Source organism: Molossus molossus, unplaced genomic scaffold (genome assembly GCF_014108415.1).
Source record: "Molossus molossus isolate mMolMol1 unplaced genomic scaffold, mMolMol1.p scaffold_m16_p_10, whole genome shotgun sequence".
Lineage (NCBI taxonomy): Eukaryota > Metazoa > Chordata > Mammalia > Chiroptera > Molossidae > Molossus > Molossus molossus.
Window position 1 is genome coordinate 53,341,035 of NW_023425345.1, and position 27,571 is coordinate 53,368,605.

Consider the following 27,571-nt stretch of genomic DNA (forward strand, 5'->3'; position numbering starts at 1 on the left):
AAGGTCAAATGAAGTGCAAATATTGTTTGGTAGTGGGTTCAACAGAGGTCATGGCACTCAGTAATTGAGATCTTTTGCACATCCTCAGTATTCCCATTTCAATAGACTGAAAGAAGCAGTAGCTGGAGTGGTTAAGGAGTAAACAGGAAGTGGATGCAGTGAGGTTAGACTATACTTTTGAAAAGTGTGGGTTACTGGAATGAGAGATATAAATCAGTGGTTTAATGCAGAGAGGCAGGGTGACTAAGAACAACAAAGATCTGAGTAGAAGTAGCCAGTGGAGGGAGGATGAAAAAATATGAAAGGTGGATAAGAAAACAGCAGAGGAATTATTCAATGGTTTCATTCATTCATTCATTCATTCATTCATTCATTCATTCATTTATTCATTCATGCATTAACCCATGCATTTATATCCTTGATTTAATCAATAATATTGGGTACTTGGTATTCCCCAGTCACTGTGTTAGACATTGATGATACAAAGATATAAACTCTGGCTTCAGACCCAAGAAGATCCTGGTATACTGTGCACTACAAACAACGAGTATTCTTTAGAATATAGATAGGGAGATGACTGTCATTTTATTCCATCGAGTTAATGAAATAACGACAAAGTGTAAATATTTAAGATGTTTGTCACACAAGTTTCACAGCAGGTGGTTAAACCCTGTACCGCCAAGAGTTCTTTGAAGAAAAGATTTTAGCACTAGCCAAGGTATAAACCTGCTGGAAATGGCATTAAGTGTCTGTTCCAAGTAATTTTTAAGTTACCTCCGGATAATTACTTCATTATCCCCTGAGGAACAGGCTGGAAAGCAAGATGTGAAATTGCATTTGGTAATTGGTAATATAAAATAAACAAACATTGTATGTTCTTCACGAATAAACTCTGGTATCTTTAAAAATCCAGATGTTGTTATTTGAATGTGGAAAAGAAACTCTAAAGGAAAACTCTTGGAAGATGCTACATAGTAGTCCTAAAGAAAAGCAGAAAAGAGAGCATTCCAGAATTGGAAGTATTTGTGAACATATATCAATGAAGTAGAAAAACATGTGAGGAGAGAAGCACTATTGCTCCAGACAGAAGCGAGGTATGTATGAGCTCTGGAGCAGACAGCAGAACTCTTTTAGAGTATTCCAAGTGAACACTATCCTTATGGCAACCGAATCATTATTTTGTATTAAGCGCAGGCCTTCCTTCTGGAATAGTGGGTGCACGTGACAGAAAAAGGACATTTTTTTTCCCCTGTAGTTACAGAAATGCACTGGACTGGGAGAAGGAAGGAAAATTTATGACAATACTATGAAATATGCTGGTTAATGTCTATATTCAACTTTCCAATCCAAGATCAAATGTTACCACCCAGCTCTTCCAATCTTCCAAGCAAAGTAAAAGGGGAATTTTGTTACAACTGGTCCAGCAGTGAATCAGTTCCTCTTAGCATAGGTCCTTTCCAAACAGACCAATCTTAAGGGGAAAGAGGAATAACTAAGGCAGCAGTGACGTGTGTGTGTGTGTGTGTGTGTGTGGTGAGGGGGAGGCATCAGAATGCAGAGAAATCTTTAAATAGCTGAGGAAGGAGACCGTCTATCACTGTGAAAGGTAACACATTCTTTACCAATCTGAAATATAAACCCTAGACACCAGATAAAAGATGTTCTACATTCACTGCTCCGTCAGGATCCCCTGTGGTAACAAATAAATTGAACACATAACTCCTGTTTCCTAGAGAATCCTGAAGTTAGATCCTGACTTTGCACTCCCAGCATCTCCTCTGGTGTCTTCAGGCTTTGCTTGAGGTTTTCATACGAAGCAATTTTTAATCTCCCCAGAAGAAACTAACTAGGCCATACTTTCTTTCTCTCTGGGCAGACAAATGAGAAGGTAATAAATGTGAGTTTTAGCTGTATAACAACTAATGATGTTTAGAGCCCCATGTCTAAAATGAGAATAGTATCTGTCCCACTGCCCACCTCACAATGTTGTAAAAGCCTTTAAAAGATTGTACCAAAATCTGTATATGAGATTTAGAAAAGAATGCCATTACGATTATATGACATTCTTGATTTTGCTCAAAGGATACACTGATAGAAAGAAAGCTGTCCTGACTCTCTTCCAAGGCAGCAGCACAGTGACTGAATCACTCTTCTAAACTATAAAAATGTAAACAAACATCTTTAAGGGCCAAGAGTTCAGTATCTGGAGGCCGAGGAATTGGCAGGCACCAGAGTGAAAGGCACGTGGACAATTGCATACAGCTCCCTCTCACCCCATCACTGCCCGCAGGCCACAGGCCACTGAAATAACAGGAGGCAGACAAGCCACACTTGCAATAGCAACAACTGGATCTGGTCAGAGAAAATGTATGCCCAGGAGAGGAAGAGCCAGAGACCTCTGGCTTCAATAACAGTGAGCACTATGGCACTGAGGAAGGCAATTGCAGTTAAACTTTTCTCTCGTGCCCAGTATTCATTGGAAATTACTGACCCTACTTTTATTTCTGCAGTTTGGAGTTCTGGATGCAATTGCAGGAGCAGCTTCTAAAATTCATGAACATGTTGTATTCATAGCAATTCTGATATCATAACTTTCCCACTCAATTAACTGCCTGGAGTAAGTTTCAAAATCAAAGGACTTTTCTAACATTTGTGCAGACATGTAGCTTTCTACTAAAGAGGTCAATCCTATGAATGCAAGGTATCTATGAAAACTGCAAGATGCATGTTTATTGCACCCTAAAGTCAATAGTGGTTTATAAATCTCTAAAATGCCTACCTTCCAGTTAAGGACTCCCCAGGAGAGCAAAGCTGGGCTTTCTAGACATCTTAACAAAGGAGTTTGAAAATCCAAAGGGGATCAAGAGTATTTTTTTTTTTTTTCAAAATTACTATGTAACACTTTTCTGATTTAGGGATGAGTCATCTTAATATAATAAAATGAATTAACTACACTTAGTATCTTATTAAGCATGGAAATATGACTATAGCTTCAGGTTATAAAGAGACTGCTAGAGATAATTTCCATTGTTTTTATACCATTTACAACAGATTTTATAGTAAAATAAAAAGCTACAGCTGTACCTACAAAAGGCAAACAAATTTGGGATTAAAACAATGAGTCCTTATGTTTTATTGACTTGTAGTTTGAGCCTAATATTTTTCAAATATTCCATGCAGATTTTTTCCCTCTATTCTTTCTAATCACTGTAAGTATAATTAGTGAACATAACTGGCATTACGAAATATTGCTCTTTTAAAGACTATTGCACTTAATTATTATACAGAACAGACCCAGCGGTAGCTTTTGATGCGAGCTTGTTTTAACCCCCTCATGGACAGAGTACTCTTATAACTAGTGGCCCTGCCCCTTATCCATGAAAATAAAATAAAATATAGCAATACACTATATCAACTAGAACATTTTCTGAAAAATAAAAAGGTTGTAATTTTGCTGTTGAAATCATATGATAAGAAGCCACACATATACTTTATCACTGGTTATTATTTCCCAGTTATCATTGGACATATTCAGGAATCATGGGAAGTGAGAAAGCATGTCCTAAAAACTGTTCACAAATAAAATAAGAAAATTGATGAAGACTACATTGACAATGAAGTTGTTATGATATAAAATTTTATAGGTATTTAAGCATGCATGTATTCATGTTGATGATACATTTCTCAAATTTGGGGATCAATAGGTTTCTTAAAGTTTAGAATCTCAGATGTTGTGGGAACCTTGGACACTGTATATAATCCCTAATCAAATTCCGTTTACAGGCCACCAAGTGGTTCTGAGGCCAAGTGGTTCTGTAGCTGGCCTCCTTCTTTACAATGTGGTTTACAGGGAAAGAATGATTAGCTCTCAAATTACATACTGTTTGTTTGTTTATTAAATCACAATATTTTTTATTAGGTCAAGAAGGTGTGCTTTTTCCTTTCACTTAATTCAATTAAGCATTTATTTATTATATACTTTTAAAAAGAATTCATTGGCCATTTTCCATTTTAGAAAAGGCATACCAAACAACTAGTGGACTGACGCAATCAAGTCTTCTTGGTAGATGTTGAATAGGAAAACATCTTATGAATACTGCAAGCAGCCATTGCGAGGCAGGGGTAACTGTCAGGTCAATGAGTTAGAGTGGAGTGGATATTGGACCAGTGGATTTAAAACAAAATCCTTGCTCACAGATAAAAATGAGTCCCTAAAACAAGGTTTGAAGAACTTTTCTATTAAAAGAGAGAGAGAGAGAGAGAGAGAGAGAGAGAGAGAGAGAAATATCTTGGTAATAACTTTTTTTTCTGAATACTTTTACCTTACCTTTCAAATATAATTTAATACTTTATATATACTACATATACATAACAGATAATATTTTCAAAGGACTAGTTTCACTATTAACTTAAGGAAGGAATCAAAGTCCACTGCATGTCATAATATACTCTATCCTCAACTAGTTTAGAATGAAATCTCAAAATCCCAGATCTGAACAATACCATTCCTTGTTTTGGAACAAAGAGAGAGAAAAATCATTCTGAATTGGTGACAATCCAAACCACAGAATGCTTCTGGCAGTAGTTGTGTTACTTTCAATTAGCTGAAGGAACACTAATGGCTACAAGAAAAATTATAGTTTCGGTGGGGTATTATTATATTTTTATTATTTTTGAACAGATGTGGGCGAAGCTACCAATAATTTAGAGGGCAGAGCACATGCAGGGTTTAAAACTGTGCTCAAATCACATGCCACCACTGAGAACTTACAAAAGTTGCTTTTATGAAATAGATGACTCACTTGTAGTTAGGAGGTTATATAAAGATATATGCTTCTAGAGTGCTGTTAGAGGCTCTCAAAAACCACGTGCTTCCCTAAGCAAGCTAAACATCCACTTTCTATCTTGTTCAGATTAATTCTTTTGCAAGCCCGCCAGCCAACGCTAGCATTTCCCTCCCGTACAGGTCACATTTCAACTAGCTCTATGTTAATATGGATTCTGATTCAGAAAAATATGACAAAAAATAGTACATTTAATACTTGACTTTTCTATTTGCCAAAAAGATGTCTTAAAATTTAAACTTTAAAAAAAGTAATATAGGAGAAGATTCCAAAACGGCGGCGGAGTGAATGGAAGCTACACAAACCGTCTCCCAGGACCAAACTGAAATTACAACTAAAACAGACAAATCGACAGGAAAAAGCAACAAACAGCTTGCGAAGACCATATAACCAGGGACACTGACTCGATCCTGGTAGGATTGCGAAGGCGCAAGACGGGGGGCTGGGAGCCCATGGTCGGCAGCTCGGCAACAGCCTTAGCTGTGAGCAGTGCCCTCGTGTTAAACTCCCAAGCTGCTCCACAGTGCAGAGCTGGGACAGAGGCTAAAATAGCCACAGCCACTCAACTTGGGCTCCGGCAGAGGGAAGGCAGACTGGACTGGAAGAGTGTGGGGTCACTCAGGATTTGGAGGGCACTCAGAGCTTTTGCTGAGTTGTGGCCACGCAGGACAGTGGCCATATTGCTCCTTCCCAGGGCTCTGGGGAGAGGCAGCAGCCCCTCCCTTGGAGATTCAACCCCACCCTGTGCAAATTGAGGCTCATTAACAACCAGCATCTGCCCTACCCTCGGGCACCTGAGGGAGTTTTTCAATCAACTAACAACCCAAAACTCTTCAAGTAACCTGAACTGGTAGCCTCCAGGCAAAAAAAATAGAAAATAACAGTACCGTTCCTGGGCTAGCAACTCTAACCAGGAAAGTAAGACTTGACAGTGGTGTTTAACGTGGGTCCTCCTTCGCTCATCTAAACCCAGGAGAGGGAGCCACAAACAGCAGAACACAAATACCCACAGGGAAAACTTGGCAGCCTCCAAAGCCCACTGTGATAGCCAAAATGGTGAAACACAGAAACAAAAGCCAAATGAAAGAACAAGAGACCTCCACCGAAGACCTTCCACCAATGTTAAGCAGTTAGGCAAATTAACAGAACTAGAATTTAGAGCCTTGATCCTGAGGAAGCTCAACAGCATGAGTAAGGACATAGAGATGCTGAAAATAAACCAATTGGAAATTAAAAACCACCAAGAAAAGATCAAGAGTGACATATCAGAAATAAAAAAACACATTGGAAGGTCTAAAGAGCAGAGTAGAGGAAGCTGAGGACCGGATCAGTGAATTAGAAGACAGAGTAGAAAAAAATCAACCAATCAGAAAACCAAAAGGAAAAAACGATTAAAAAACAGAAAGACAGCTTAAGAGAACTGTGGGACAACTGGAAACATAATAATATTTGCATCATACGAGACCCCGAAGAAGAGAAAAATGAGCAAGGGTTAGAGAATATATTCAAAGAAATAGTGACAGAAAAGATCCCTAATTTGGTGAAGGAAGAAGGCATTCAAGTTCAAGAAGCACAGAGAGCCCCAAGTAAGAATCCAAACAGGCCCACACCAAGACACATAGTAATTAAAATGCAATTAAAGACAAAGAGAGAATCCTAAAAGCAGCAAGAGAGAAGCAACAGGTTACCTACAAAGGAAACCCCATAAGGCTCTCAGCTGACTTCTCACAAGAAACACTACAGGCCAGAAGGGAATGGCATGAAGTAATCAAGGTCATGAAAAACAAGGACCTGAATCCAAGACTACTCTAACCAGCAAGGCTGTCATTCGAAATAGAAGGTCAAATATAGAGCTTCCCAGACAAAAAAAGTCTAAGGGAATACATTAGCATCGAACCAGCACTACAAGAAATGTTAAAAGGACTGCTGTAATTAGTAGAAGAAATAGGAAGAAAAATATAACCAAACTAAACAAAAATGGCAATAAATATGTACATATCAATAATCACCTTAAATGTAAATGGACTGAATGCTCCGATAAAAAGATACAGAGTAGCTGACTGGATAAGAAAGCATGACTCATCTATATGTTTTTTACAAGAGACCCACCTCACAACAAAAGACTCACATAGATTGAACGTGAAAGGATGGAAAAAAAATTTCCAAGCAAATGGAAAGCAAAAAAAAGCTGGGGTAGCAATACTCATATCTGATAAAATAGATTTCAAAATGAAGACCATAACTAGAGACAAAGAAGGCCACTACATAATATTGAAATGATCTATCCAACAGGAAGATATAACCTTGATAAACATATATGCACCCAATATAGGAGCACCAACATATATTAAAAATCTTCTAGAGGACTTCAAAGGAGAAATTGACAGCAATACAATCATAGCAGGGGACTTCAACACCCCGTTGACACCACTGGATAGATCCTCTAGACAAAAAATTAGCAAAGAAACAGAGACTCTAAATGAAGCACTAGACCAAGTGGATTTAATAGATATCTACTTACACCTCAAAACTGCAGAATTCACATTCTTCTCAAGTGCACATGGGACATTCTCAAAGCTAGACCACATGAGAGGACACAAACTAAATCTCTACAAGTTCAAGAAGACTGCAATCATATCAAGCATTTTCTCAGATCACAATGACATTAAACTACAAATCAATTGCAACAAAAACATGCAAAGACATTTGAACACATGAGGGCTAAAGAGCATGTTATTAAACAATGAATGGATTACTGAGGAGATCAAGGAAGAAATTAAAAACTTCTTGGAAACCAATGAAAATGAAGACACAACAACACAAAATCTATGGGATACAGCAAAAGCAGTTCTGAGAGGGAAGTTTATAGCACTACAGGCCTACCTCAAGAAACAAGAAAAATTTCTAATTGACTGTCTAACCTCACAACTTAAAGAATTAGAAAGCAAACAAAAAGAAAACCCCATAGAAAGTAGAAGGAAGGAAATAGTAAAGATCAGAGCAGAAATAAATGACATAGAGAACAAAAAAAACAATTCAAAAGATCAGTGAAACAAAGAGCTGGTTTTTCAAAAAGATAAACAAGATTGATGAACCAACCCTTAGCTAGACTCACCAAGAAACAAAGAAATAGAACCCAAATGCACGAAATCAGAAATGAAAAAGTAACAACTGACACCACAGAAATACAAAAGATCGTTAACAGCTACTATGAACAATTATATGGCAACAAATTCGACAATCTAAGTGAAATGGACAAATTTCTAGCAACACATAGTCAAAAAAATTATCAAAAAAATTATTCACCATGACCAAGTGGGATTCATCCCAGGGATGCAAGGCTGGTACAATATTTGCAAATCAATAAATGTGTTACACCACATAAACAAAATGAAGAATAAAACCACATGATCATATCAATAGACGCTGAAAAAGCATTCGACAAAATCCAGCATCCATTTGTAATAAAAACGCTCAGCAATGTGGGAATAGAGGGATCATATCTCAACATAATAAAGGCCATATATGAAAGACCTACAGCCAACATCACACTCAATGGGCAGAAATTCAAAGCATTTCCTTTAAGAACAGGAACAAGACAGGGATGTCCACTTTCACCACTCTTATTTAACATAGTACTGGAAGTCTTAGCCACAGCAATCAGACATGAAGAAAAAATAAAAGGGATACAAATTGGAAAAGAGGAAGTGAAATTGTCATTATTTGCAGATGACATAATATTATACATAGAAAACCCTAAAGACGACATCAAAAATCTACTAGACCTAATAAATGGATTTGGCAAAGTAGCAGGATACAAAATTAATGTTAAGAAATTGACAGCATTCTTATACACCAATGATGAACTCACAGAAAGAGAAACTGAAAAAACAATCCCATTTACCATTGTGGCAAAAAAATTAAGATACCTAGGAATAAACTTAACCAAAGAAATAAAGGACCTATTTGCAGAAAACTACAGGACATTGAAAAAAGAAATAGAGGAAGATATAAAAAATGGAAACTCATACCTTGTTCATGGATTGGAAGAATTAACATCATTAAAATGTCCATACTACTCAAAGCAATCTATAGATATAACACAATCCCCATCAAAATACCAACCACATATTTCACAGAACTAGAACAAATACTTCAAAAGTTCATATGGAACCAAAAAAGTCCCCTAATACCAACAGCTATTTTGAAAAAGAAGGACAAAGTAGGTGGGATCACAATACCAGATATTAGGTTATACTACAAAGTGACTGTAATCAAAACAGCCTGGTACTGGCACAAGAACAGGCATATAGACCAGTGGAACAGAACAGAGAACCCAGAAATGGACCCAAGACAATATGCTCAATTAATATTTGACAAAGGTGGCAAGAGCATACAGTGGAGTAAAGACAGCCTCTTCAATAAATGGTGTTGGGAAAATTGGACAGCTACGTGCAAAAAAATGAAACTAGACCATCAACTTACACCATACACAAAAATAAACTCAAAATGGATAAAAGACTTAAATGTGAATCCATAAAAATTCTAGAAGAAAATGTAGGAAACAAAATTTCAGACATCATACACAGCAGAATTTTCACTAATACATCACCTGAGGCAACAGAAACAAAGGAAAAAATAAACACATGAGACTACATCAAACTAAAAAGCTTCTGCACAGCAAAAGAAACAACCATCAAAATGGAAAGGCAACCCACTGTATGGGAGAACATCATCGCCAATGATACATCAGATAAAGGGTTAATTTCCAAAATATATAGAGTACTCATACAACTCAACCAAAGGAAAACAAAGAACCCAATTAAAAAATGGGCAGAGGAGCTGAATAGACACCTCTCCAAACAGGACATACAAGAGACATATGAAGAAATGCTCAACATCACTAATCATCAGAGAGATGCAAATTAAAACAACAATGAGGTATTGCCTCACACCTGTCAGAATGGCCGCCTTGAACAAATCATCAAACAAGTGTTGGCGAGGGTGTGGAGAAAATGGGACTCTAGTGTACGGCTGGTGGGAATGCAGACTGGTGCAGCCACGATGGAGAACAATATGGTGTTACCTCAAAAAATTAAAAATTGAACTTTCATTTGACCCAGTGATCCTGCTTCTAGGAATATACCCTAAGAAGCCTGAAACACCAATCAGAAATAATATATGTACCCCCATGTTCATAGCAGCACTATTTACAATAACTAAGATCTGGAAACAGCCCAAGTGTCCATCAGTAGACGAATGGATAAAAAAGCAGTGGTACATATACACGATGGAGTACTATGCAGCGGTAAGAAAGAAAGATCTCTTATCTTTGAGACGACATGGAGGGACCTGGAAAGTATTAACCTAATTGAAACAAGCCAAGCAGAAAAAGACAAATACCACATGATCTCACTTATATATGGAATATAATGAATATAACAGTCTGAGAAAAAGGGTAGACCCAGAAACACGGAAGTAGGGTACAGACTGACAACCCTCAGAAGAGGAGGTGGTGGGTGGTGGGAAAAGATAAACCACAGAACTTATATACATGTATGCATAACTAATGGACATGGACAACAAAGCCGGGGACGGGGCAGGGGGGATAGGGAGGAGGCTGTCAATGGGGTAAAAAAGGAGAAACAGCTGTAACAAAAAAAAAATTATAATAATAATAAAAAAATACTTAAAAAATAAAATAAATCTGAAAGATTAGAAAAATAAATAAATAAAAATAAAAAAAAGTAATATAGTGGTTACATGTTTACTGATAATATAAAAATCTGAAAAGAATTGCATCAGAATGCGTATCTCCTCTGTTAGCTTTTTGTAATGTTAAAATATCTCTACCTGAAAAATACTTTTTAAAAAAATTACTATTTTATTTAATTTTTACATAATTTAAAATGTTTTACTACTCTGAGACAATCTTCTACCAATATGAGAATGCCAGTAATAAAAATTATTTCACATAAATGGGAAAAGAAACCTGTTAATAAGACTTGACATGCCATGTCCTTTATTGATAGAAGTTCATTCTACTTAAACTATATCAGTACATTCTACTAATTAAACCATTTATTGAAAATTCCAAAATCAGAGGCACTAATAAAAGCAACCTATGTAGCATGTTGAGTTGTGTCAGTTATTAAAATGACACATTATGCCCTGGGCAGGTGGCTCAGTTAGTTGGAGCATCTTCCTGGGCACCTAAAGGTGGTGGGTTTGATCCCTGATCAGGATGTGTACAGAAGGCAACCAACTGAGGTGTACCTCTCACATCAATGTTTCTCGCTCTAAAAAAAAAAAAAAAAAAAAAAAAAATCACTGAAAACATTCCTTGAGTGAGGATTAAAAAAAAGAAAATAAATAAATAAAATGGCACATTCTGTGTGTCTCACAACTTAGTCAGCTTCCATTTCAGCTGGCATCAAGCATAACAATTGATTTAATCAAAGTCCATTAAAATATTTTCAAATTTTAGCACTTTGTCTAGCAAATGAATAATGACAAAAATTGTTAGCAACAAATTATAGTTGATGAGTCAGGGATTTCATATTATGCTACTATTTGACTCAGTAATTACACTTTTAGAAATGCATTCAACACTATAATAATTATCTGAAAGAGAAAAAAGACAACACAAAAAAGATGTTCAATACAGAATTATATACAATTATAAATATTTGAAAATGATTAAGAGGCTTAGAATGGGGATAAACATTTTAAAGAAGCAGAGTAAAAGTTAAAAATGCTCATGAAACAGGGTTAAGGAAAAACAGCAACACACAAGGATGAACCAAATTGTTTCAACCACCTAAAATAGTTGCCACAAAGAAGAAAGTCAAATATATATATACATATATATATGTATATATATATTACAAAATTAACAATGGATCGTTGAAGGGCAAGAGAATATAAATTTTATTTACTTCTTTGTATTTTTGGTATTTAAATTACTTTTATTGTCCATGCATTACTTATATAATCAGAAAAGTATTATTAAAAAGATGCAAATTTTATTTTTTAAAAAATTGTATCCAAATTTGTTTTACTTTATGGGACTTAAACATGTATAAATTATAAGAGTTGGCAATGTGTGTTCTCAAACACTATACAAGCTCATTCTGCAACTTCCTTACTGCTAACATCATTCATTGTGAACATTTCATTTTCTTCAAATTATATATCAATTCTTGCTAGGAGAGCAAATTTTACTTACTTTACCACAATATTTCCTAAACACCGAGTCTTCAGTTTTTGCATGTTGTCATCCAAAATCATAACTACAAAATAAAATTAAATAAATACTTTGAATAAAAATGCATGACCTCAAAGCTTCAATGTTTCCATATTTTCTCTATTCAACATTCAAGACTCAAGCTTTAAAAAGGCGTCTTGTAATTCCTGTGAGACCATAAACATATATAAATAAGCTAAAATATCTCACAAAAAATATAAAGAGTACATGCTTTTGATTTCTAACAAGATCATGTACTTTCAGTAGGCTCACCCTTAAGGACGTCATATTTCAAACATGCTAGTAATTTCAAAATCTATGCTCATATCCATTTAAACATATTCTTCCACTCCATCAAAAAACATTAGAAATATGTTCAGCTTTTCAAAAATTAAAGGAAACACGTTTTAAAATACACCAGAAAATATTTCAAACACTAAAAATAAAGTATTTAAAAGCCTGGAAACCCCGTTTTTCTGATTGAAGGCTTCCTATCCACTTATCCGCCTCATAGGTCAATTTAACCTTCCCAAACATTATCCCAGGGCTTTCGGTTACACTGTTTAAATCCTGCAGGATTCGGGGAGATCAAAGCTTGTATCCACATTCAGTAACCCTTAGCACCAACTGGAAATGAGAATATATCATCATGTTTTAAGCTTTAATAGATCCTTTATGTGGCTTCATCCATCCAGGTTATTCTACTGAAAGAAGCTATGAGAATGGAACATTATCCCCAGAAAAAAACTAATCACTCCCTTCTTCGTGTGCCCAGAGCACTTTGTTTTAAAATTCTACTCTGACAATTATTAGCAGGGTAGCTATCTGTCTCTCACTCCATTGTGAGTTCATTAAGGGTGGAGGCCAACCCTAATTCATCTTTGTTTTCCTGACTCCCAGTACAGTGGCCAATTTACTATGTGCCCCTGAGCACAATCTATTACCCCTTCAATTTCCCCATCTAAAAACTGAGTGTAATTCCTTTCTCATAGGGTTGGTATAAAAATTGCTTGAAAAATAAATAAATAAATAAGGCGACACATTTGTTTAAGGTATTCCATGAATGTGAGGTTGTGTTATAGTATATTAAATGTTTTTCACACTCAGAAAATGGTTTTCTTTCTTTTCTCAAAAGAATACTATGTTTTTAATTCTAATATTACATTTAACATTACACTTTTGAATCTCTGAAAAGCCACAAGGCATATAAAGATCAAGAGTCATAAAGTCACTACTTCTTTGGTTATAAATACTTTAGCTCTAATGTCTAACATACAATGGCTTTCAGACAGTGAGACACTTCTGTCCTGAAATTCCATAAGGCATCAAAGCTTGCCTTCTTCTTACAACTGGATATAAAAATGGCACCGAACCACTGAAAAGAAAACGTTCAGCATCTCCCACAATCATCAGCCCCTAAAAATGGCCCAACACAAAAGCAATTTTTATGACAAAAGGAGCAGAGATGACAGAACTGTTCAAAGGGAGGGTTTCACTGACACGGGATTCGCCTTTCCATGCCTGGAGATGTCACTGACGGCACAGAGTATCTATTTCTGACCTTTAAAAAAACTTTAAGTGTCTTTTTATAAATATCGTCTACTGGGTTAAATCAAATGATCCACATTTTCTTAACCAGTCATCGTCCTAGGAGGATAATACAATGTTTTAATGTTAGAGCAGCAAAAGACAAATGTCTAAATTGTATAATTTCCATGCAAATAGGAACTATATGGAGGAATCATATTCTGTCCCACAGAACTGGGATAAATCCATGAAGCTAAGTTAATGTCAATAACTTCTGTGCCTCAGTTTTCTTGTCTATAAAATGAATACGTGAGTCTAAATCAAGTCCATGCACCTGGCTTCTCTGCTATTACTAGCTTACTAGTTACTAAGTGCAGTCGTTCAACGGGCAGTGGCTTGTGTTACTGCTTCATTGTGTGACATCACAACACAGCAGCCCTATGAGACACAGGGCTTGAGTAAGGAAATGGAAGATTTGAAAACTTAGACAACTTCTGTAATGATGCAAGTAGGGAATGGAGTCCAAGGGATTTTACTGAACCACTGTAAGCACTACCAACAACTTAACGAATACTGATGGATAGGGTATCCCATTGTCCTACAGTGTCCATCGGGATGAAAAGATCCTTGTTTTTAGAATTCTTACTCTTTATGTACTTGATACCTAGCAGGTTTCGTACATATTAATTTCACATCTGTATATTTTTTAAATTGAAACTTGATTTTTCAGTTACAGTTTATATTCAATATTATTTGTGTTAGTTTCAGGTGTACAACATCACGGTTAGACAATCATACACTTTACAAAATATTCCCCCTGGTATTTCAAGTACCCACCTGGCACCATACATAGTTATTAGAATACCATTGACCATATTCCCTATGCTATACTTTAGATTCCCAGGTCTATTTTATAATTACTAATTTGTACTTCTTAATCCCCTCAGCTCTTTCACCCAGTCTCCCAATCCTCCTCCCCTCTGGCAATTATCAGTCTGTTCTCTGTGTCTATCATATCCATATCTTCAACATGCCTTATAAATGATATTATTTTCTTGATTATGATGTCATTTAGAACATATTCTTAGACGTCTACAATCTCATTTTTAAAATCAAATTGGCTAATAAAATTAAGGCGTTTCTTATTAATACAGGTATTCATTCAATGAAATACTTACTAAGCACATAACATATTTCATGCAATAACATTCACACTATACACATACAAAAATTTCAAATTTAGTAGCCTCACATAGTTTTTATAGTCAGGGTCATTTCCTACCGTTGTATCCTGGAACACATTTTCCTGCTTGCCCTGGAGGAGGTGTTTTAGAATTACCTAATCCAATGCACGATGCAGTAATTGGGGATCCAGTCTCTGGAAAAAGAAATATTACGTATCATTTAATATTTCAATGTGAGATCATGATTTCTTCAGTGTGTTCACTGTCCCTCTCCACAAAGTTTGTCACAGAATTTATATGCATGAGAAATAGATCAACAGTGCAAATGCAATATTTAAAAATGAAACACAATCCATGCCATACTGACAGTTTTAAAACTTAAGGACACACATTTAGAATACTATATATAGTAGTGCTTCTTTCAAAGAAAACGAAGTCCTCTCTCGTGCTCTCAGTTGTGAATGGCAGGCGTGAAGAACAGAGTTGTGTGATTGGGAGAGGTTCATAACACACGTTAAAAATGAAAAAGTCTCTAGAAAAGATGCTTTTAACTCACCTAAAGTTATTTTATCGTGGTAAATAACAGCTATGTGCAAAGTATTTCTGTTAAGCATAGCTTAGTCTCCGCAATAAGTAACCCAACAATGTTTAAAACAATATGAACAATAGCATACTCTAATATTTTGAAGAATTACACTTGCCCGGAGACCCTGGCATCTGAAGCTGAATTCACCAATGCTTTATCAAATTGCTCTCCGTCTGCTTTTCCTGGACGTTGAGAAGGCCCAGGACAAGGGAAGAAAGATATTTATACTATGCTGATTATTTCAGCAAGACCAGAGACTTACCCACAATTAGCCTGCATTGATTAACAAAAATGTTAAATTTGTTTTCTCTGTGTCCAGCTGTAACAGTCAGAAAAATAGCAGCTATGACATAAAGCCATAGTTATGAAAATGAATATTTTATAAAAGAATTCATTTGTTATTATTAGTAAATACAAATTTAAATTTGACAGAATGTTTTACGTATAAGATCTGTGTCTGTGGAAGGGCAGGATGAGAGGGTATTAATAGTGAAAATTTTCAGAACTACTAGCTTAATATTATACACATGCATACACCCAAGGGACTAATTGCCAAAACAACTGGATCCAAAGTAATCCAAAATATTAAAAACATCTATCTTCCTAAGCACTCAGAATGTGTTCCTTCCGCTGTGGTCTCCGCCATAATTTATCACACAGTTATATCACTTTGGAACGATGGGAAGAATTTACTACCGTTCTTTACTTTCCCGCATCATTCAGTTTATTATGCACATTTTATGGATGGTGCTCAGCTGGCATCGATAACAGAAGATGCACTCTTGAACATTAAAACACAGTCCCTAAGTCACAGCCCAGTGCTTAAGGTCCTAAGCCATATGGTCACCACTGAGGAGAAGCAGCAAGTACCCAGAGCAGACATTTTTGATGTTTAACAAAGAATTCTCAAATATTTTCAGAGCACGATAGAAAATGGGAATGTATTTTATGAAATGGCATTTCATCAGCCATGCAATGCCTGGCCAGTCCCCTTCCAGCACAGGCGGAGCATCGGAGGAGATCCACGTATTTAGAAGAGATAATAGCATCTTTCCCTTTGATTTTTAAAAACTGACGTATTGCTGTCCGGCCGGTGTGGCTCAGTGTGAACATCAACCCATGAACCAAGAGGTCGCCGGTTTGATTCCCAGCCAGGACACATGCCCAAGTTGTGGGCCTGATCCCTAGTCGGCCAGGAGGCGGCCAATCAATGTTCTCTCATCGATATTTCTCTCTCTCTCTGCTCTTCCCTTCCTCTCTCTCTAAAATCAATAAAGAAAAAAAAATTTAAAAACTGACGTATTGCTCACCTCCGCTGTCCTTCAAAACTGATGGGAGAGACAAGAGCAGGGGAAGCAACCCCGTAGAGCAAGGGTCTTAAAGGCAGGTCCACAGAGCAACGCAGCAACAGGAAACAAGAGTTGCTGGACCACTTTGGAAAAGGAGAGATCCCCTTCAAGATGCTTCTATCAAGTTTAGTTTATCAGCAGGGGTACTTCCAATCACATGAAGTTCAAGCTCACCACATTTCTTAACAACAGAAGGCTTCTCAGCAACTTGACAACACATGGCCATAGACCCTACAAATGGTCCTACATTCCAACGGCTCTAGTACCTGCCGCCTAACAGAAAAGCAAGCACAGAACCACCGCAGCAAAACTACAACTGCACCCTGCTTCCGCCCATCCTACTGTGGATTCGTACAGACATGTCAACACGCTGTTGTTCCTGCAAGATCAGGGAGTGTGGGGACAGGAAGGGACAATGAAACCTTGTCTTAAAGACAAGGACGGGTTAGTGGAGCACTGTCGATATCGACGGCCTGAGTAAGCTGACGCTTTACATACTTCCTGAGATTCTTAAGCATCTTTGTATAGTGATTACACACCTATAATCTTTTAACCTTCAGTTGTTTTGTTATAGTTTACGATTATAAGACAACTATGATTATTTTCAATGAATTGTAAAGACAGTGAAAAGAATTATCCAGTCAGTTACTTAAAGTATATGTATAATATTTATACTTTGAACGTTCACAATTTGAGTATCTCATTGACCTTATTTGGATATGCATTTAGGGGATTAGAAAAAGCAGTAGGTACTCACATGCAAAGGATACAATCAGACAAAAGGACAGTTCCTAGGACTCTAAGCATAATAAGGAGCCATACTCTTAGGACAAAAGTTAGAAGAGAACGACCATAATGGTTGTTATGAAAACTTTGGTTTTCTGTCTTTATACCTCTGACTGCTCTGAGGCCCCCAAACTGACCCATCCGTAACACAAGCATGCACACATGTGCTCACACATTCATGCACACACTTCGTAGCCACCTTAGCTCTCAGGCTGGTGCACGTGGAGAATAGACTTCTGGTCGGGGAAAGCCCCCAGGCGAGCTGCAGCTCTTAACCAAACTCCAAAGGTCTCCAAAAGCCCCATTTAAAAGATATTCTTAAAACTTCTGCTTCACACTGTCCACGCTACAATGAGCAGGTGAGCAGTTGTTTAGGGAGACAGGAAATCCAGATGTGACACTGTGGTTGGGAAACAGCTATGTTAAACAAACCAGAACATTCAGTTTGAAGAAGAGAATAGGGTACTACATTTGGAGAAATCTTTCCAAAGACCCCTAACCTTAGAAATACACAATGCTTAGCAATTTACCAGCACTTTTTTTTTAAACAAGAGGCAACCAGGGAGAAGAATATGAAGGATAAGTTACCTTGGTGCATTTATATTCATACTGCATTCAAAGCCAATAAAATACTTCACTTTTTTGTATGTGTCTTTACTGCCTCACTTTACCTCATTGCATTAGTGAGTTGTTACCTAAATGAATTTCCCTTAACACTTGTCACTCTAAAGGAAGGGAAGGAAAGAGAACTAATATATATTATATTTTCAAACATAAATTATGCTGTGTAAATATGCATATAAACATAATGAGGCCTAAGCAAGAAAATTTAGACCATTTGCCGTGGTTTGCATAGTTCTTTCAGAGAAGAACGGACATGACAAGTGTATCTCTTGAGGTTCTAATGTAGAATGAAGAGAATTAGAAGGAAAATCTTTTAGACAGTGTCTCAGGGGAAGAATAGTCCTTGTGCCAGAGAGTGAGCCCAGTCTCTCACATTTGCAAATGGAGTCATGGTGGCACATATCATTTATTAGCAAATATTTATTGAGCAATTATTATAGGTTAGGTGCTGTCATTAGCACTGGGGCTACAGCAATAAACAAAAGTCACCAAAATTTCTACTGTCATGGAGCTCATATTCTAGTTGGAGAAATAAACAATAAAAAACATACAAAAGTAAAACAAAGGCACATTAAAGAGAGTAAGCATTAAGAATATAAAGAAAGCACAGACAGGGTATGAGATGTAATGGAGACAGTAGTTTTAGATTAGGTGGCCACAAAAGACCTCCCTGAAAAGGTGACATTTGAGCAAAGACCTAACAAACACAGAGGACATGTTTCATTTGTGTATCAAGGATCAAGGAATCCAACAGGAAGAAACTGTAATTGTAAAGGTCCTGAGACAGGTTTATTCCCAGGGGATTTGAGGAACAGTAAGGCAGCCAATGTGACTGAGGCAGAATAAATGAGGAAAGTGTTAACAAGAAAAAAGGCCAGAGAGGTAATGAGGAGACAGATCATAAGACTACTTCAAAGTCCTTGTAAGACTTTAAGCTTTAAGTCTGGGTGATGTTACAAGCTAGTGAGGACTTTTGGACAAAGAAGCTAATGAATCACAACAAAACAAATAATATTTACTTAAACATTTGCACATCATTTGGGTTCTATGACCAGGTTTATTTTATTTGGGGTTTTGAGGGAGATGTATGGGAAGAAATTCATGGACAGACATAAGCTGTAATAGAATAGTTGATCATTGGTAGAGATTCCTGTGGCTTCCTCAACATCAGGAACCAAGTCACATGAGAAATCACTAGATTTCCAGAAATACTATGGCCCAGTTAGATGGTATATGGGAGACAGCCCACACAAACCAAAGATGATCATTCTTGTTATATAAGTGTTACTGTGTAAATAGATCAATAGAACATTTCTGAATGGCAACTTGGCAATTATTTATTGAACATACCTTTTAACCCATTGTTCCACTTAAGGGTTATAAGGAAACATTTGTAGGTCACCAATATTAATCATCAAAGACATTAATCACAGTATTACTTACATTAAAGTTTAGAAGATTGTCAAAAATAGGGAATAGTCCATATTAAGTAGTAATGCAAAGCCTTTTAAATATGATAAAAATATCTGAGTGGAAATAATTCTCATAAAATGTTGTTTAGAAAATTTGTGAAACAGAATACCCAGTATAATCCCTTCCTCCCTCCCTCCCTCCCTCCCTCCCTCCCTCCTTCCCTCTCTCTCTCTCTTTCTCTCTCTCTCTTCTTTCTTTCTTTCTTTCTTTCTTTCTTTCTTTCTTTCTTTCTTTCTTTCTTTCTTTCTTCTCCTTCCTTCCTTCCTTCCTTCCTTCCTTCCTTCCTTCCTTCCTTCCTTCCTTCCTTCCTTCCTCTCTTCTCTTCTCTTCTCTTCTCTTCTCTTCTCTTCTCTTCTCTTCTCTTCTCTTCTCTTCTCTTCTCTTCTCTTCTCTTCTCTTCTCTTCTTTTTTTGTAAATAATATACATTGAGCAAAAATAAACATCCGGGTAAGACACACATTAAAATTTTAACAGAAGTTAAGGGGATATTATGCTGAAGAGTTCAAAAGGCTATTCCCGCAACACTGAAATTTGTCCACAGTGGGGATTAAAGAGGCTGTAATCTTTCTGATACTCCTCCTAACACAGGGGACCCTTGTCCTCTCTATTTTAATTTGGGTCACCTTTAGATGGATCTGACTAATAGAAAATAATGGAAGTGCTACTTTGTTTCCGGGCACAGGCCTTCAGAATTTTAGAACGCTATTTCTGGAACCTCTGAGTAGCATGTAAGATGGCCCCCTACTCAGAATCCTCTAAGATAAAAATGCCATTTGCAAGTATTTCTGTCAACAGTCCTAGCTGAGGACAGCCCTCCCTCCAGCCATTCCCAGGCAGGAGAGTGAAGCCACCTTGGATCTACCAGCCTAGCCCATTCACTGCTAAGTATATCTGGGTTGCCTCAACCAACAGTAGTACCTCGAGCACAGTCCCTGGCTGATCTCTGCCCCTAGTCCTGATACACAAAATCATGAGATACGGTTGTTTGAAGACACTAGGTTTCGGATTTTTTTTTTTCTTTCTGCACAATAATACTTAGGACACTTACCATAACAAATATTAAAAAATCTTTTAAAAAAGAATTAGTGGCCTTCTCAAAAACAACTGTGCATATAATTATATAAAAACACTCTCCTAGCCTACAGATAAAACCAGATTTATCCTGTGTGCTTGAAAATCATTTGTATCAGCAAAACCAAACACAGTTCAGTCCCTGATACTTTATGCTCAGGACATGTTTGCTGACAAGAAAATACATATTTTTTTAGATGAGTTCAGGCTTTAGTTCCTATTATTGAGATCAGGGTTCTTTTTTTTTGTTAAAATTTTTTTTTAATTGATTTTAGAGAGAGAGGACAGGAGAAGGAAAGCCAGATAGAAACATCGAAGAGAGAGAACATCGACTGGCTGCCTCCTGCATGCCCCCCACTGGGGATCGGGCCCACAGCCTGGGCATGTGCCCTGACCTGGAATTGAACCAGCAACCTCTTGGTGCAACGCTCAGCCACTGAGCCACACAGGCCAGGCGAGATCAGGGTTCTTAAAAAAAAAAAAAAAAAAATCCAGCAAATCACAGATCCAATCTCATAAGGGGGTGTTCTAGGTGAAAAGATATGGTAAACAGAAATAGCAGCCTGTTCAAAGGTAGAGAAGTTAGACCGTGAAGGGAATGCCTGCGAGTCACTCAGCAGAGCAAAGCCTGGGGGTGGTGGGTGGACTAAACGTTAATAAGAAACAAGTGAGAGAGATGAACAGCAGCAGATATCCTGACATGCCTTCTGTGCAATACTAAGGAATCTGGATGTAATTCCAGGAACAATAGGAAACCCGGGGGGTTCAGCAGAGGCAGTTTGCTCAGAATTGCACTTTAGAAAAATCTCTTCAGTTGCAAAGTGGAGCACTAGACTAAGGGCCCCAACCCAGAGCAGGAAATCAGTTAGGTGTTGCTGTTCTGATGCAGGTGAGCGGTAGTGGAAGATGAGACTAAACTGGAGGCATACTCAGAATCAGAAGGTCTTGGTGATTGTCTAGATATGGGGAAAAGAGCCCCAGGCTTTGGTCTACAAGTAAGAATTAACACAGAAAGAAGAGTACATGTGAGTGACAGTTAAGAAGAAAGTGGAGGCAGGTCCCCAAGTCCAGCTCTGTAAATAAGAGCTCCTGTGGCATCTGGAAATCTGCCATCTGCCCCCACTGTGGTCCTAAAAACACTACATTTAAGCAATATAGATTTAGAATTTGGTGGCACATGCAGAGCTGAAGTCCTAGAAAAAAAATCAATTCAGCAACCTAGCACCACCGAGTCACATTAATCACAGCATCGTGATGGGCATAGAAACTATTTGTAAAGAAACCATTCTCTCCACCTCTGAATCTATACAGTGAGCTATAAATAACTTGAATGGTGGTAGCAAAAAGAAAGCAGAAAAAATGAGATGTACCAGTGAAGGAAAATCAATTTAATCTTTGTGTTCATGAGATGGTACGATTACAGTTTAAAATACTTAATTCAAAGCAGCCTACCTTTTCCTTCTGGAAGAAGACCATTAATTCAAACTGTGAGACACTGGGTTTATCCCACCCCTTACCAGCACACTGCTTCTGATGGAGGTGAAACTCATAAATAACCTGCAGTTGGATTAGATAAGAATACTGAACTAATGAAGGCACAGGATAAGACATGAAGAGAGCACTCCTGACAACACAGAACACGGAGAGTTCTGGTTCTAATCTTAACTAGCTAGTGGACATTGGAAACTTTATCTATGGCTACTTTTTCTCATCTATAACTTGAGCTCTTACGTTCCAAGTTTTCTTGAGTCTGATATACTGACAAACCAGGATGCTCAAATGGCCTTTACATCCACGAAGGGTTACTCAGAGAGGAAAGTAAAAGAAAAATACTTATTGAGTGTTACTGGACACCAGCAACTCTGCTGCATGGTCCGTACATAGCGCACTTCACATCGATTTTCTACAGGCCTGTGAGAAAAGACCCGAGCAGATGAGGACTTGCTTGTGGGTACAGCGTATGTGGTCGAACCAGGAGTTATGCACAATCCTGTTAGGATTCAGCATCACATTTCACTACTTTTTCACTTTTCCAAGAATAGCCATGTGTTGTTTTCCAAATAAGAACTAACAGCAGAAGAGAAATCAGGAACTATTTCGTGGGGGCCAAATAGACCCACAGTGCAGGAGTGTATATGCAATGGGAAGAAACCAAATTTTCAGAGAGTAAGGTTTATCAAGGAAGGGTTTAGGAATTCTTCTTGATAAAGATCTACAAAAACATGACATATTTCTTTTATCTTTCTAGAGTATGATTAAATGTGATTCTTGCCAAAGGCAGGGGAAGAACAATAGACGACCCTTTAAAGACCAAACCAACAATATTATTATTTGATGTCCCAGTGTTTAGTCTGTTGTTTAAACATTATCTGATATAATAATGAGCACAAACAAAGATTCTTTAAAGCAACTATATGTAGCCTAACTACTTTGTGTATGGTAACCACATTTGAAAAATAGCTCACTTAAAGTTATTTCTATGTTGTGATGCTATAAAGATGAAAATGTTTGATTCAATGACTGCTATTCAACGTGGAGAATTATTTTCAGATAGATTAACAATTTGTAAACAATTATTCACCTTCAAAAAGAGAAGCCTCATCAAACCCGCCTTATATATGACAAAAGGTTATTCCCTCTACAAACCAAGTTCACATAGCTTACCTCTAAACTCTGCCTCTCAAATTATCAGTAAAACTTTCCTGCTTTAAAGTAAAAAACAAACAAACAAACAAACAAAAAACAAACACACAAAAAAAATGCTCTAAATGAAAAAATAAAATAAAAAAAGTGGTTGCCAGGCAACAAAGATGACATCAGGTCTTTTTTCTCTCTCGCCAGATGGATACTGTCGGCATCGCTAGCTGACCATTGCTGAGATGACACTGCGTCTATATAACTCTTTCTCTCAATCATAACTTCTCATGCTAAACTATATAAATTTTTCTATCCATGAATAAAAAAAGAGATCCATTTATTTTTGACCATTACATTGAGAAAAGGAAAAATTCAGCAGTGATTCATTCATATTACCAAAACCGTATTCTACTATTAGGAAGCTATATATTCTGAACAATTCAGTTCCTGGGGCAATGCCTTGCCAGTCCAGGCCAACCCAGCCCTTTGAGTTCCACAGTGTGCATTTCCAGAGTGTATAATTCCAGCCACCATCTTTGAAAATTCAGGCACATACTTGAATTAAAACTTACTGCCTTAGCCCAAATTTGATGGACTCAGAAATTAGATAAAACCCAGAAGCAAGGAATGACCAAGAGTTGGAAAGTAAAACCTAGGAAGGCAGAACTTAATTGTACAAGAAATACTTACTCCAGGATCTGCTAACAGAGGAACATTTATTAGTGACTATTAGACCCCAAACCACAGAGGAAAGATATTAAATCATTAAATATAGAGACTTAAAGGTAAAGTCATCAAGAAGATGTTTTCCTTATTGTCTTGTGAGTCATACAGAGCCTCTTGTGGGTTCGCCCTACGAAGGCATTTTGCAGGAAAATCTACAGGACTTTGCAGGGGGCACAAGCTAAGCATGTATAAGTTAGAAGGAAGTCTCATAGCACATAGTTGTAAAATGTTTGTGTTTTTTTTTTTTTAAAAAGACAGAAGTAACGAGTGTGTTAAAGCTTCCAATGTTGAATATCAGGGATGAAAAACATTCCCTATTATAGATGAAACTTAGAACTATAGACTGACAGATTGAAACCTTTCTGCAATAAGTATATCAACTGAGATGCCCCAAAGTGGAATGTCAGAGAATGGAAGGGTAACAAAGGAAAAGAATGATTCAGGAAAAAAAATAGCAGCTTAAACATTGATACCCTAGCTATCAAATATTCAAATCCTGGTGAAGTATTCTCAATTAGTCTACTTAGGGTGGAATGAGGCAGTACTATATTTGAGTCTGTTCCATTTCCAGTAGAGATCTCTGCATAGGACAATTATTATTCAACTTTGGTTACTTATTCCATTTTGTGGTTTTGATTATAGTAAATAAAATCTATTGTTGTCTCTTAAAAAATTCCTTGCTAATGGATTTTTACAGAAAAACCAAAGGATGAGGACTAAATTGAGCCATCCCAACCAATTTTTGAGTTCACAATTATTGTCCCAGTTATCCCTTCTCAGGAAATATATCTTACCAAACTGCAAAAATAAGGATTATCACGTCAAGTAACCTTGACACATTTTAATAGCATGGTATTAGGATCTGTGTGCTTCTAGGATCAATGATTTTGATTTAAAACTGGCATGATTGAATTTGCTGGAGCCTTTGGGTCCACTTAATAAAATCCAAAATTATCAGATTCCTCCTCACAGGAGGAGGATTTAGGCTATATATAGAATACAGATATTTCAGAACTACCCATTGCAATTAAAACTGCAGCAGTTCAATCAAACAGGGTGAGAAATACTGTGATTACTGCAAAGAAGGCTCAAGGCAGATAAAGTAAGATCAATAACTTCAATCGTCACCAATGTCTCAATCCATTAGGTGACTATGTTTTTTTCATTGAAATCCCTACACAGGGTTTTAAAAATTCTATGAATAAGTTTAGTCCTCCATTGAAGTGATGGAAACAAAACAAATAAACCAACAACAAAATCACCCAGTGCTGCTCAACTTGGTGGTCATTTCAATTACTTCATCGAAAAATAAAAACAAACGATCAATCACTTCATCGCTACCTGGTCACAAGGACATTGGAAACACTTTCAACATAAGCTTTATATCTTCTCATGGGAATCACACAGATATGTCCTGCCAGAAGGTAGAAAGAATCATGGATTCTTTTGATCTAAACCATTTACCAAGTTGTCCCTTATAAATGTCATTATGGAACTTGAATATTCTCACTTTGTAGCCGTTGTCTTTGATTAACTAACTGATAGCAAGTGAATAAATGAAGCGTTTCTACCTAGGATTAAATAACATTAAAAAGTGGCTGTCAAACTGTTTTGTTACAATCATTTCTAAACCAGTACCTGTCGTACAATAAATCGGTAGAAAAAAAAGAAAGGAAGGGAGGGAGGGAAGGAAGGAGGGAGGGGGAGAAAGGAAGAGAGAGAGATTGAGAGAGGAAGAAAGGAAGGAAGAAAAACATGAAACCTTAAAAAAGAATAAATTCTAATATGTTTTCAGTTTTAGTAGTTAGTTTCTGAAATTTAATCCTTTTTTGCACTTGGTCATTCACTCATAAGAAAAACAATTCCTTTAGAGTCATCTTAAATAAGAAAAAACAATTCTTTTGAAGGACACTGTGCACTGAACTGACAGCTTTTCCTTTCTAAAATTGTGCTTCCTGTCTGACTTGTGGAAAAGCAGCACTTAGCACTGAAAATGATCTACAACAGCACAGTGTCTACCTGAGGATAATGAAGCTCTGTCTGTTTATTTTTTGGCAGATGGACGGCCATATCTTGATGGAACAATGATCTCTTCTCTTAATTTCCCCCTTTTAAATTATGATCGTAGCATCTCTGCTTCTCTATGTAAAAAACAAAATGAAAAATTCATTCAATAATCCAGATGCTTTCAATCACCTTATCTATAAGTTACTGTGGAGGTAAACATCTGAATGAGTGACAACAATTCATCTTTCATCCAGGTTTATGAATCAAACAGATACATCCCACCTACCTACACTTAGCAAGACAAATTTCCTTCATGAGAGCATTGAATGTTTCCATCATTACAATCCAGAACAAGGGCTAATGCTTCAGTGGTGCTGGACAGGGATGATTCTTTATTAAAATGCTCCTGTGAAGAATTGATCTGCTTTTGAATTTTCCATAGACTGGTTCTCAATTTAGAATCTTAGATATTATTCAAATCAGATATCAAAGTTGATATTAATGGGCCAAAAGAGGATGTTAGTCACTGGAAATGTATAACAAAACCAACACAGTAATAAAATGGATTGATGGTGGTATGCCTTCTTATAATCCAAGTCACAGGAACTAATCAATTTTTATTCATACAGCTTAGTTACTTAATATATCCCTTACTAATTCCAATTACACATCAGTTTCTAAACAGCTCATGTGTACATATATATTAATGTAATAAGAGGACCAATTCATAAATTATACATTGTATGGAAGGCTTATGAAAGTGTGCCATTATATTTAAAAAATCAATTTCTAAGTCAATAACAAGATAGAGACCTTGTTAAAAAAAACTTGAAATTGGAAATAAAGTATTCCTTTGTGAAAAGCTTAACATTCCCTCAAATGTTATCCAATTTCATTGGCACACCTCTTGGGGAAGTGTTCCACCAACTATTTGATATGTAAAACGTTAGGAAATTCATGAGTGTGCTAGAAATATTGAATTTTTCTTTCTTTTTCCTAAGATTTAAGACTAACCCACCAAGTGTGTGTGTCCCCCACCCCGTGGTTTCACACTGTTGCTGTCTCTTTCACCTCTAGGAAGGGTGAACAGCCGCGATGGCCAACTTCAGCATCACTCCACAATTATGCACCACAACAACTTCTTTCCCAGTGCAAATAAATAAAGATTCTAACCAGATTATGTTAGTAGCTGACATCTGCATCACCTTGGATGAATTTATTTTGTAAAGTACAAAACTACCCAGCTAGCCAGCAAATGACCTACCTACCTATCCATATGCATGTATTTGTGTGCTTTAATTGGACACAATATCAAACGCCGTTCAGTTGAATGAGGCAGGGGGATGGAAAGAATCAGTCATTAGTAAGCAGAAACCCACTCTGTTTTCCACAGTAATGAGCAGCCATTCAAATCTGATTAAAGTGACAGCACACTGACATAATGTGGCTATTAATTCCCTCTGAACAATACATTAAAGAAAAATTTTGAATTCACAGGGAACTCAGTACC

At 36.9% G+C, this 27,571-nt stretch overlaps 1 protein-coding gene across 1 annotated transcript in view; it reads right to left on the bottom strand.

Moving 5' to 3' along the window:
- The window catches only part of ACSS3 (acyl-CoA synthetase short chain family member 3), a 157,636-nt gene that overhangs the window by 20,974 nt on the left and 109,091 nt on the right, over window positions 1-27,571 (bottom strand). The window contains exons 10-11 of the mRNA XM_036252870.1: window positions 14,900-14,995; window positions 12,073-12,136 (exon numbers count right to left, since the gene is read on the bottom strand). Coding sequence (XP_036108763.1) covers window positions 12,073-12,136; window positions 14,900-14,995 — 160 coding nt within the window. The remainder of the gene's footprint in view (window positions 1-12,072; window positions 12,137-14,899; window positions 14,996-27,571) is intronic.